Source organism: Ahaetulla prasina, chromosome 2, assembly GCF_028640845.1.
Source record: "Ahaetulla prasina isolate Xishuangbanna chromosome 2, ASM2864084v1, whole genome shotgun sequence".
Classification (NCBI taxonomy): Eukaryota; Metazoa; Chordata; class Lepidosauria; order Squamata; family Colubridae; genus Ahaetulla; species Ahaetulla prasina.
Window position 1 is genome coordinate 259,631,022 of NC_080540.1, and position 12,758 is coordinate 259,643,779.

Below are 12,758 nucleotides of genomic sequence, written 5' to 3' on the forward strand. Positions count from 1 at the left end.
TAAGTTTTGTGTTGTGGAAAAAAATAGGAGGCAGGAGCGTTAGATACACTCCCTGCATTGTAAAATAAAATGCCTCAAAATAAACAAAAATGCCTCTCCCCAAACCTCGTTAGCTTCTGCGTATATCACTATCAGGATGTGTGAAAGAAAAAAGTTTTACATTAAGCCCAGTCCAATAGCCTTCCTTGGGTTGTTCATCAAAACACATCAAGTAAGTTATGTTCCAACTGGCTAAAACTGTATTTATATTTATATAAAACTGTATTCATAACAAGTATTCTAACAATTTTGTTCTACGTTTAGAACAAAATTTTTAAAATCTGAAGTGTTTTGTCCTGAAAATAGTATATTTGAATAGGTATCCTAAGATACAAAAGTTGTGACTTTGGAACGTTTTACATAATTCTGTATGTATCCCTTCTGGGATACTTAAGGAAACTGAACTCCCAAAGTGGTTGACTAGGCCTTCTAAGGATCTGCCCTAAAGAAACCTTAATGACAAAGGAAATGACCATAACTGTGCTCAGAAAAATGTGCACCCTCCTGCATGTAAAACAACACGATCCAAACCAATTGTTTCCTCATGAACTGGAACCACTCCTAAAATTGCCCCTCCCAAAGTGGACTGAGAATTCTAAGTTGAAATTTCACTTTTCCATTTTTGCTCAAAGTGAAACATCCTTTCTTTGCTTTGGGAAATGTCAATCTAAACAATTAACTTGAGAAATATACTATTTCTTTGATTCAAGCTAATAAAATAGGAAAAATTTCCTTCAGCATTTTAACTCTTAGCATGGAAATAGAATTTGGCCTACTATCACATGCAAAGGATATCTTAAGGGCGGAACCTGGGGAAAGCAAAGAATTTGCAGTTTCTATAAAGAAAATTACTGGAATACCTTTGAACCTACACTGATGGCAGCAAGAATACTGGAAGTTTTTCAATTATTTCTGTGAAAAGTAGAGTGGGGAAGTATTAAAATTACTACCAGATGAGATTTGGCAACTCCTTGTATGATATAGTTACTGTGATTTACGGTGAAGAGTAAATATAAATTATATAAATTCGTCTCCCCTCCCCCAGCCTTAAACATTTCCGGAGTTTACAAAGTCTCATTTTCAATTTTACTACACATTTTGTCATGAGCAGGTAAACCTGTATGTTTTTCTTAAAGTTGCTCTTTCCTGCAGTGTCACAGAGTTGCAAGCTGTATTCACTATACCACATCAAACCAGCAGTGCCCAGAAAAAGAGAAAATTAATATTCTGCATTTTTAAAATTTACCATTTAATCTTCCTTGCATGGAATATGTTCACTATAAGGAAACTTGAAATCACAGGAATCAATTTCCTAGCTTTCTCCAGCTCATATCTTACATATCAATTAAACATCTCATTTATTTTTCCACTAGCACACACAGTTGACTTCTTGAAAATATAAGATCTTCTACTGATGTCTTATTCCATATTTTAAGAATATACAGTATCCTACATATGTATCCAGGCAGGGTGGGATTATAATCCAATAGTGCTGGGAAATCTGAAACTTGTAGTCTCAAGAAACCTGGAAAATATGAGATTTTTTTTTTTTAAAAACCTAATTAAAAAAATTGGATACACAGCACTGACACCAGTCTCTGGCATGCCAGAAACTGGGCTGCACAAACCAAGTGATGCCCCATCTGAGGGATGCAGGAGCACTTGAAACCAGACCCACTCTGGTCCACAGAAAAAAATCTCTCTATGAAACCGGTCCCTGGTGCCCAGAATGTTGACCTGTAGTAAAAATTCAACCAAAGCTACAATTTCAAAATAATTAAGAGACCTAGTCCAACTTCTGTACAGAGAGAATGATAGTCTGATTCCAATGAATCAGTGGAACAACTTAATGGTGCCTCAATCTTGCAACATAAATGTGTTCTGTTCAAACAGGTTTCATTGTTGCCTTTACATAGAATTACAACTTCAATGTAACTAGACACAATTCTTTTTTATTAGTACATGATTAAAATAATTAGAGAAGCAATATTATTGAACTATCAATTGCCATAGGATCTGGGAAAATAATGCTAATTAAATAAGTCTTTGGTTTAAACTAACCTAGAACAGGGGTCTCCAACCTTAGCAACTTTAAGCCTGGTGGACTTCAACCCCAGAATTCTGGGAGATGAAGTCCGCCAGGCTTAAAGTTGCCAAGGTTGGAGACCCCTGACCTAGAACAAAACTGTACAACTCAAATGACCACTGACACAGAATCAGGAAAAGAATTTTGCACAATCCTAAAAATATCTCTAAATTCTACTTAATGAAACTGAAAGGAAAAAAAATCAATGAGTAACCTTGAGCTCCAGAGTCACATGATGCTTTCTGAATCTTGAAAGTGGCATCCCACTAAAAATCCAAGTTGTGCATCATTGAGTTGTTCAGGTCATTATTCTGGCATTCAAACTGGGCCTTGATTAAAGTTAGTATTCTCTTAATGGAGCAAGATCTCACCATTGGTCATGGTAGCCACCTAAAGTTGTACAGTTGTGGTTCAGGAACAACTCAAGGGCTATAGGTTTCCTATGGTTAAATATAACATTTTAGAATAAAATAATTTTAATTCTTAATCTGAAGAAAGGCACAAATCTGCCTCTGATGAAATTTTACTTTCAATTTCATTCACGTTCATTTCTACAGAATTTTCATTGGAATAATTCTATAAAATTGCCTGCAATTGATAAACAAAACTCCTCCTCAAAAATTATTTTAAAGCATTTTCTTGTTTAGCATAAATGTATGTTACGAATAACAAAAACTTTAAAAGATCTTATTTCACTTGGCAACCCTGGCCTCAAATTTCCATAGTTACAATTTTCAGTTCAATGAACTGAGGAAAATATAGCAATAAAATCCTTATCACAATTTAATGTGTATCTAAATAGTACTATATGCCACTGTATTAAATAGATTAATTTCCGCCTAAATATTCTCAGGATTAAATTCCAATTCAGGTCAACTAACTCCAAACCTCATAATCAAACAAAATCATTTCCTAAAATATGAAATGACTAATATTTATTAAATTAAGGGGGATAGAGAATATGATATAGATAGCTTAGCAACAACTTGTTTTGTTAAGGAACAACAGCAAATAGCACTACAATAAATGCTACCTATGGGTTGTAAGGGCAATAGTTACTTAGGCATGTTTCAACAAACATATCCTGCCACTCAGATGACCACACCCTGAAAAATGCAGTCTAAATATTGAGAACCAGAAACAATTTTTAAAGTCAATTCTGTTGAAGTCTTATAAATTTATTAGGAATAATATTTAAATCCGTAGAACTCTTGTTCTGCTTTAAAGAACTTTCAAGCCACTGTTTTCATAATATCCTTCCTGAGGAGCTCAAGAAAAAACTGTCAAGTAACTCTTGAAAAGGTTTTACTCTGTAAGTAAAAGGAGAGACCCAACCAATAGTTTAACAATCTGTTACAAATCCTGGAAAAGCACTCATTTACTGAGTCTCAAACCTACAAATTGAAGGATCGTGTTTCTATAATATAGAAAAGTGCAGTCTCAAAGAAAGGAGGAAGTATGGTAGAACTAGCCCAGAAAATTGACAAACAAACATTCCAGAAAAAGAGTACTCACACTATACAGCTCATCAGTTCTGCTCCAAGTTTTTGATGTCGCCTGCTCAGATCCTTAGCACAATTTTGCTTTTCTTACAGTGCGTATTAGGTCTGTCTGTAGTTACAGTTCTAACATAGTCTGTGGCATTTCAGAATAGTACAGCAAAGCCAAACGAACTGTTTCCAAACTCCCTCTGCCTACAGCCGTTGTGCTCCACCCCCCTTATGAATATGCTAAGAAGCTGCATGGTTGACAGCAGCCACTGAGTCAGGACAAAAATAAAACCAACAATTAATGCAATCAAATAGAAAACATTTCCTAAATCAAATATGCTTACTCCACATCAGTAATTTTAGTGCAAAAAGACTGCAGTTATCCCTAGATATTGGTATTGCTTAGCTTGTAGGATTTATAGAAGCCATTGTAATTTTCAGACGGAGTAGAATTAACAAATGTACCAGGACTCGTAGAACTGGGAGCATTCATAAATTATTTCCAACTTGTTTTTCTAACAGCAAGAGAAACACTATATATACACACCTCAATTCTGGGGGGCCCTCACTCTACTCCTATAGCAGTTATTAATGCACAAAACAGTACTCAAGCCATTTTTATTCACTGGAAGAAGCAATAAACTCAAAAATCTTGCAGTTTTTTCCACTATGATTCTTCCTTGCTTCATATTTAAAGTAAGATGTTCTTAATAGTGTAGATAGAATAAACCATTATTAAGTGCCTTTTGAAACAAATATTACATATTTAAACAAAAACATCTGGCTATTTTGAATTTGATCAGACATTTATGCTAACCCAGAGCACATAAGATCATTTCATTTTAGAAACACAATAAAACTAAATACATATTAAACAGTAAGCCATGTATAACATCTTTTTTGTAGCACTCTTTCTGGCCCAACAAATTTGTAGGCTTGCACAATGCTAACTTCAACCACTGATGATTTTTGGACATAAAACTAAATTATTGTTCAGATTATAAAAAAGAAACTCTAAATTACCTTCACACGTTGCATTAAGCCAAAGAATCATGTTCTGTGAGATGGGGAACTCTATAAATTGTATAATAAATAAATAGGCCTTTTTGGTTGTTATTTTGGTTTGGTATGCCATGTGAGTCTAGCTACTATATAGTTAATTTAGTTTAGATGAACTACAAGAAGAAATTGTTCTTTACAACAGCTTGACATACTAACTATGCAGAATCTATGGTCAATATGAATTATGATTTGTTTGTAGATTGTTTCAAAATACTGAGGCTAAACAGCAAACGTTAATCTTCTCTCTGCAGACATTCAAGCTTCAGAGCACTATCAGAGCCAGCCAAATTATTTTGGCATCTGAGCCAGAACTTCTACAAGCAACTTTTTACCTTCCTAGCAGTAAAGTATAATAGCAAACAATAGCTGCTACCAATTCTCTACAAAACTGAACTGGCTTCATAACCTGAATGTCTAACCATTGTTTAAATATAACTAGTATATTAAATATAACTGTTTAGGACTTCAATAGCGTATTAAATTGTGGCAATTGAAAGCATAAGGTCTCTGTAACACAAGAGCAAACTCAGAGTTCAAGTTTGGCTCATTTTCACTGACAAATCATGGTTTGGTAACATGCAATTTTGGAGCTGATTATACCTAAATCTCAGAACAAAAAAGTTCCCAAGCACCTCTGGTTAAAGTAAATCTAAGAATTATGTATTCATTGAATTTATAATATTTCCTGCCATTCTATCAAAAATGAAATCATGTCACACAAAACCCAAGAGTTCTGCTTTTTGTAACTGTACAGGCAGAAAAAATCAAAGATGATATATCCAAGCACCCAACTTTCTTGCTCTCTATAAAGCAATTGATATAAAATAGGTAAACACAAGTGATTATATTATACTATCTGAGTTACATCTACATAGGTACAATTCTTAATATGCCATACATTGATTTTAAAAAGCAGAAAAGTAGAACATTAAACATTAAAATATTTACAGACTGAAATTAGACCAAAATCATTTAAATTTTAAGAAGCACTCCAAAATAACTTGTGGGAAAAGACAGGAGGATTACAACACTGAAATAGTTGGAGATATATTTGAGATGAGACAAAACACTGACAGAAAATATGATCAGCACAAAGCCTCATTTACAAATCACAAATTATTTCCAAACATCAATATTAAAGCCTTGCATTTAAAATTTGTCAATATTAATCCTACTAACTAATTTAATTGAGAGATTTCAATAAATGATTTTGCACTTTTCTTAATTTTCATGACTCAGAAGATCTCTACCTCTTTGCAAAAGCAGCAATCTGTTACAGTAGCAGCATCATAAGCATTTAAAACGATAGGGAAATATTTTGCTTTTGGGAAGGTTAATAGGTTTACAAACAGGTAAATTACCTTATTGACTGAAGAAACTCCGCTGGTCTGGCTTTTGGGTGATTCGATATTGCTAGTATTTACAGTTCTCTTCTGTGAAGAAAAAAAATAAACAATTAAATATTAGCATTTTAACATCATGGGAGAAATGCTTCAATAGAGACACTGAAAACTTTATTTCCCTGATATATTATAAAAATGCCCTTCTATAAGCAATATCTTTATGCAATTAAGTTAATGTCCAAAAAATGCTTGGAGCATCATTTGGAATCATGAATAGAAATTTCTCAGGCAATGCTATTTTGGGGATGCAAAAATATATGAACATATTATGATATTCTATCATATTCCTGTCACAGATGAATCACAGGTTTATTTTGAGATTATGAATTAACTGTAGGTATTTGTCTTCTATCACCTCATCAAAACAGAATGTAGAGAAGACAAAGTTAAAGATTTTTCTAACTTACTTCTTTAACTCGGTATTATTTATGTGTGTGTGTATATATATTGCTCCCAGAAAATTGCTCCCAGAAGCACGAAGCTGAAGATGACGAATGAGACTTAGTCGAAACGTCGCTAAGACACTTCCAATTTTACGCGGGAGAAAACCCGAATAACCAAAGACCTACATACAAACACCCGCGAAAACCTCAGAAAACATATATATATATAACAATATTATATAGTTATTTTAACTTAATATATCTTAATTCTAAAACTTGCCATACCAAGGCCAAGAATATTATATTATATATTTATTACTAAAACTTGGTAACTGGTGTTTTAGAAATATCATACCAAAATAAAAGATGTGGGTTTTTTTATTTAAAAAAAGTAGAAGACTAAACCGCATTATAAAATTACAAAGTTTCTTTTTTAAAAAAAGACCCAACTTCTTTAAAAACAATAATGCTAATGATAACCCTTTTTATTTTTAGAAATGCCCCCCCCAAAATGACCTAATTTAAATTGATGCCTCTGCTCATACCACAAAGTGTTTACTTTCCAAATCAAGGAACAAGAGTTGGCACAAAATAGGAAAAACAAGTTGAAAAGTTAAAAAATGCCCAAAATATAGAAACTTTATTTTAAAGTTATGTGTATATATTTTGGTCATTGTACAACTGATACTAAAAATGTAACAAGAAATGTAAAAGTTGTGAAAACTGTCTGAAAGTGGAACAGGAAAGAGAATAGTATCTACTTTTATTGTAAATATATCATTTCAGTACTTTATATTACACACCCCATGCCTATTGGAGACCTATCTACTTTTCCAGAATGCAAAGAGTAGCAAAGTAGCATCTAAGAAGAAAATTAACCATGTGTACCGAGCACTGAAATGCATCCCAAGAATACATAAGTTGACTTTGTAAAAATATACAAATAGAATGAGACTATTGCCTTATACACTGTAAGCTGCCCTGAGTCTTCGGAGAAGGGCGGGATATAAATGTAAACAAACAAACAAAAATATGCACTGCATATGTATATCTGGGTGCATTTATATAATTGACAAAAACACTATTCTATTCAACTTTGCTGATAATCCAACACTGTAAATTGACACTCATTCATGCATTCTGTTCTCTGAATGTTTGAGGACCTGCCGTGAACACAATATCTTCTATTATGCCAGTAAGCTAGGAAGAAAAAGAACTTTAGGCAATGAGCTGACAAAGTCAGAAAGGATAAATTACAGCAGCACTTATTCTTCAGGAAATGTGATACATTCTTATTTATCTAATAAAAAAGCAGAACAGATAATGTTGCAAGCAAATTGCCAACATCCAGGACAATTCGAAAGTCAACTAAGTTTTAGAACAAATGTCAGCTAGTTTGACTGAAAGGTCAGGTTGCTGTTCTTTTGAACTCAGAATACAATTCTCTGTTATCATGAAATGAAGCTGAGTTTCACTGCATCATTCACCACTCCTGTCTTCGTATTTCTTTCCCACTTTCTGCTGCCTTCCAATGAGATGGCCCTTTAGATTATGTTTCTTGGGATAAGCACAGACATACTCTGATACCCTTAAGACTGATAAAAAGATGGTTGGATCCATACATCATTCCTACTATTATCTGGTTTGGCCTTGGCCTTGCGTAAAGGCAGTCATTGTGATTTGCTCAACTACAGTTTGGTGCGAGACTCAACCTACTAAAAGACACATAATCATACTAACATTTATTAAAAGAATGATGATGGAAACCTGGAAGCAGCCACATTTCACCAATCTTAATCAAAGGTAACCTGAACAGTATGTGGAATGAAATTATTGAAGTATATACAAGTAGTTCTCAACTTAAGTCCACAACTGAGCCCAACATTTCTGTGGTTAAGTGAGTTTTGCCCCATTTTAGATCTTTCTTGCCACAGTTGTTAAGTGAGTCACTGCAGTTGATAAATCAGCAACCTGGTTGTTAAGTGAATATGGCTTCTCCATTGACTTTGCTTGTCACTAGGTCTCAAACGGTGATCTCATGACTTTGGGACACAGCAAAAGTCATAAATGAGCCAGTTGCCAAGCATCTGAATTTTGATCACCTGATCACGGGGATGCTGCAAAGGTTGTCGCTGTGAAAAATGGTCATAAGTCATATTTTTCAGTCTCGTAACTTTGAACAGTCATTAAATGAACTGTTGTAAGTTGAGGATTATCTGTATTTACGAGCATCTTAGCCTATACTCCTTAAAATATAATCTTAGGCATAGTAAATCTCATTAAATGTAATAGAACATATTTACTAGGAAATCTGCTTAGAATTAATGGCAAGATGAAGGTATCTTTTCTTTTATGTACACTGAGAGCATATGCACCAAGACAAATTCCTTGTGTGTTCAATCACACTTGGCCAATAAAAATTCTACTCTATTCTATTCTATTCAACAGAGCAGCAGCTTCCCTAATTGAGCTCCTTATATTTTATTTGTTTTATCCATTTTTATAAATAGCTTAGCTACATATTTTGTTATCTACTTTTATTTAACAATTCTCTGTAAGAGATATTCTAAATCTCAGCACCAAGTCCCTAAAGCATTGTAAAGGCTTCTGATATGGTACAGTGACACCAAAGCAATGAGGAAGAACAACAAACACAACAAGACAAGGCTCACTGACTCTACTTAAACCAACAAAGTAGCCAAAAATGAGTGACTACATGATGACAAGAAAACTAAGTAAAAATAATAACAATATACCGTAAATCTTCTCCATTCCATTCCTACCTCCCAAAGCTAAAGTCAACTGGGATTTGGAAACAGAAATTGAAAAACAACAACTATTAGAACTCTTCTATACTTTGCATGAAGAATCAAACTTTCTGACTGCCATTTTAGTCTCCCTGCCATTAATGTATCTCTGAAAGGGGGGGGAGCAAAAGCAATCAGCAAAGGAATTCACAACAGGCTTTGCTGCTAGACAATGTCTATCAATTGCAAAAACTGCAATTTCAATTTCAGAGACCGGGTTCACCTCTACAAATACTAATATGGACTCCTTTGAAACTTTTGTGCAAAATTATGCAGATAAGCTAGCAACTTTTACAGTAATTCAAAATATTAGCACTAACTTCGAAGTGTTTATGGATAACCATATGAAATAAAATTGCTCTGGAGAATAAATTAAAGTTAGAAATGACAACCAAGTACAGGCAGAGCTTAAAGTCTTGCTTTTCATCAAAAAGTACAACCACATACCTACTCCAAACATATCAAGTTGCTTTAAGGATTAACTTAACAGAAATAATACTGGATGTTGGTCTACCAGAAAAGCTATCATTCTATTATTTAGCTTATTTCTTTGATACCCATGTCATATTATTAATCTAAGTGCTGCCAAATGGCTCCTTAACATGAGAAGACATAATCTAATTCTGTTGTCTTTTTAACAATTCCACTGTCCTCTGCATACTGTTCAAAATGATACCCTTTCTTTCCACTTTTCAAATATATCACTCAGTGTTTTCCAAGATGGAAAAAGAACTGTACTCTTTGGTTTAATGCCTCAGACTGCCCAGCCTCATGCTACACGCAGCCATGATTTTAAAAAAAAAGCATCCAAGTACTTCTAGCATCCTTGACAAGACAATGCTCAAATAATCATATTGAGATTTTACAAGAAAAAACTGGCACTAGTGAAACTCTAGAAACAGGATTAATGAACGCTTTTGAAGCCTTATCAAACACGAAACAAGAAGAAATACTGAGACAATTTGATGAATTTAAATAAACACACCTGTTAACATAAATAGCAGCCAAACCTTTAATTGATCTGACATCTTTGGACTTCTCATCTAACAGCAACTCAATAGAAAATCATTATAAACCTTCTGAATACTGAAATCAAAGAAGAAAACAACCCATAGCTCAGCAAACCAAATTGTCCTTCTAGCCTGAAACAGCCCAAATTGATTCTAACTTTTTCAGTTTGGGATAATGACAGTCTGCTTTATACTCTTCTATATGAGGGCCTAGATCAGAAAAGAGAACAAAAGAAAGCTGCTATACCAAGAGTGCATTCTGATCTTCAGCTTGCAAATCCAGCCAGGTCCAGAGATAGCAAGTTAATTGATTTTACACAAAGTTGCTGCCTAATGATGATTCCCATTCTGATGACAATATCAATATAACATCAGTATATCTTCTTAAACCTAGGCAAGAACATAACACTTTGAATATCACCAATTGACTCAAACTACTAAGGCTATGGAGGTTACATAACCATCTCTTAGAATATGGCAGGGTGGCATAATACATTGGAGATTACCTACGTTGAACTACACCTGTCATTGTTCATTGTGTTACAGGGATTAGTCAGACAGCGATTACAGGCAGTTCTTGTTGAGCAATTACAACTCAGTTGTTAAGCGAAACAGTTGCTAAGTAACATTGCAACTATGCTTATGATCTTACTTCAGCTTTCCTTTGCTTTACAGATGTGAAGGTTGCAAATGTGAGGACTGGTAATAAAGTTACTTTTTCATTACTATTATAATTGTGAATGGTTGCTAAATGAGATAATAACTAAACAAGGACTATCTGTAAAGCCAAATTGTCCAGATAGATAGCTTAGGAATGCTACTTTAAATGCATAATTTTATTCAGGCTGACTCAATAAGGAAGCCCTGTTTTGATAAATTATTAGAAATAGGATTGTAAAGCCAAATTGTCCAGATAGATAGCTTAGGAATGCTACTTTAAATGCATAATTTTATTCAGGCTGACTCAATAAGGAAGCCCTGTTTTGATAAATTATTAGAAATAGGATTGGAGTTTTACTACCTAACCTACAATATAAATTAACTCTGGCAATATTGAGTGGTTTTGGGTATTGGGAGCAGTTGGTTACAGGACTATGCCATCTTTGGCGCTGGATGGATTGTAGTGCTCCAAACAGACCCCATGCTTAGGAGTCTCCTAAACTTACTACTCCTGCTTGAAGAAGAGGGACAATCATGGGTAGAACGCTTTTGCACAATTTTGTATTATGTGCTGGTTGCATCCATTCTTAAATTGAAGGGCTGTATTCATGGCCACTCAAAACCTTAGTAACTTCCCAGTTGGACCATTGTAATGTGCTCTACATGGAACTTCCCTTGAAGTGCACCTGAAAGCTTCAGCTGTTGCAAACTGCAACAATGTAAGAAGTAATGTATGTTTCCAGAACAACACATTACACCTCTGCTCCACAATCTGCATTTGTCCAAGTTTGACTTTTGAAACCCCACGTAGCATGGGACTTGATTATCTGAGGAACTGACACAGAGGTGGGTTTCAGCCAGTTCTGGAGAACCAGTAGCGGAAATTTTGAGTAGTTCAGAGAACTGGTAGTAAAAATTCTGGCTGGCCCCGCCCCCATCTATTCTCTGCCTTCTGAGTCCCAGCTGATCAGGAGGAAATGGAGTTTTTCCAATAACCTTCCCCTGGATTGGGGAGGAAATGGAGATTTTACATGCTCCTCCCCATGCCATACCCACCAAGCCACATCCACCAAGCAACGCTCACAGAACTGGTAGTAAAAATTTTTGAAACCCACCACTGGACTGACGTTCTCCAATTACATTTGCCTGTCCCACCAGAACCAATAGGAAAAGCATGTTATGGGACTTGTTAACTATGGAACTATATCTGGAAAGTCCTAAGCAGCAGCTTTTGTTTTTTTTATGCCAAGATGCCACTTTATGGAGCATCTTTTCCACTGTAGTGAGGCTCCACCCCTATTGACCTTCCAGAAGTCCCTCAAAACTTAGTTGTGCCATCAGGTGAAATACTGAGGCAGCCCCATTATTAATAATATCTACTATTCACCTAATATTTGTTTTATTTTAGCTTTGGGTTTTGTAGTTTTTAAAGTTTTTAAAGTTAATAATATGACTCCAGACTCAATAATTGTCAATAAAAAAGACACTGCAGTACTTGGAGATAGCAGAATAGAAGACAAAGATTTCTTAATGACTTGCCATCCCATTGTGCCATCCCATTGTGGAATGATGCAAATACATCAGACAGCTGAAGAAGAAAAACAGGCATTGGAAGAATATCTGAAGGACAGCAAAGAGGATGCACTGAAGCCAGTATACCACGAAAGCTTACTGAATATTAAAGAGACCAAACTGGCCCACAAGAAAGACCAAATGAAAAATAGAAAAGTATTACATGGCTAACACACACACACACACACAGAGAGAGAGACAATTCCAGTGGTGGGTTTCACATTATGTTACTACCGGTTCGCCCCG

General features: G+C 34.8%; 1 protein-coding gene across 9 annotated transcripts in view; it reads right to left on the reverse strand.

Annotated features, from left to right (window-relative positions):
* CAST (calpastatin) overlaps window positions 1-12,758 on the reverse strand; it is a 74,928-nt gene that overhangs the window by 46,256 nt on the left and 15,914 nt on the right. For 7 of the 9 annotated variants that reach the window (XM_058168015.1, XM_058168017.1, XM_058168012.1 and 4 more), the window contains exon 3: window positions 6,039-6,110. In XM_058168015.1, the coding sequence (XP_058023998.1) occupies window positions 6,039-6,110 (72 nt within the window). Of the gene's footprint in view, window positions 1-3,640; window positions 3,811-6,038; window positions 6,111-12,758 lie in introns of those variants that run through there. The other 2 variants (XM_058168019.1, XM_058168021.1) reach the window with 2 other exon arrangements.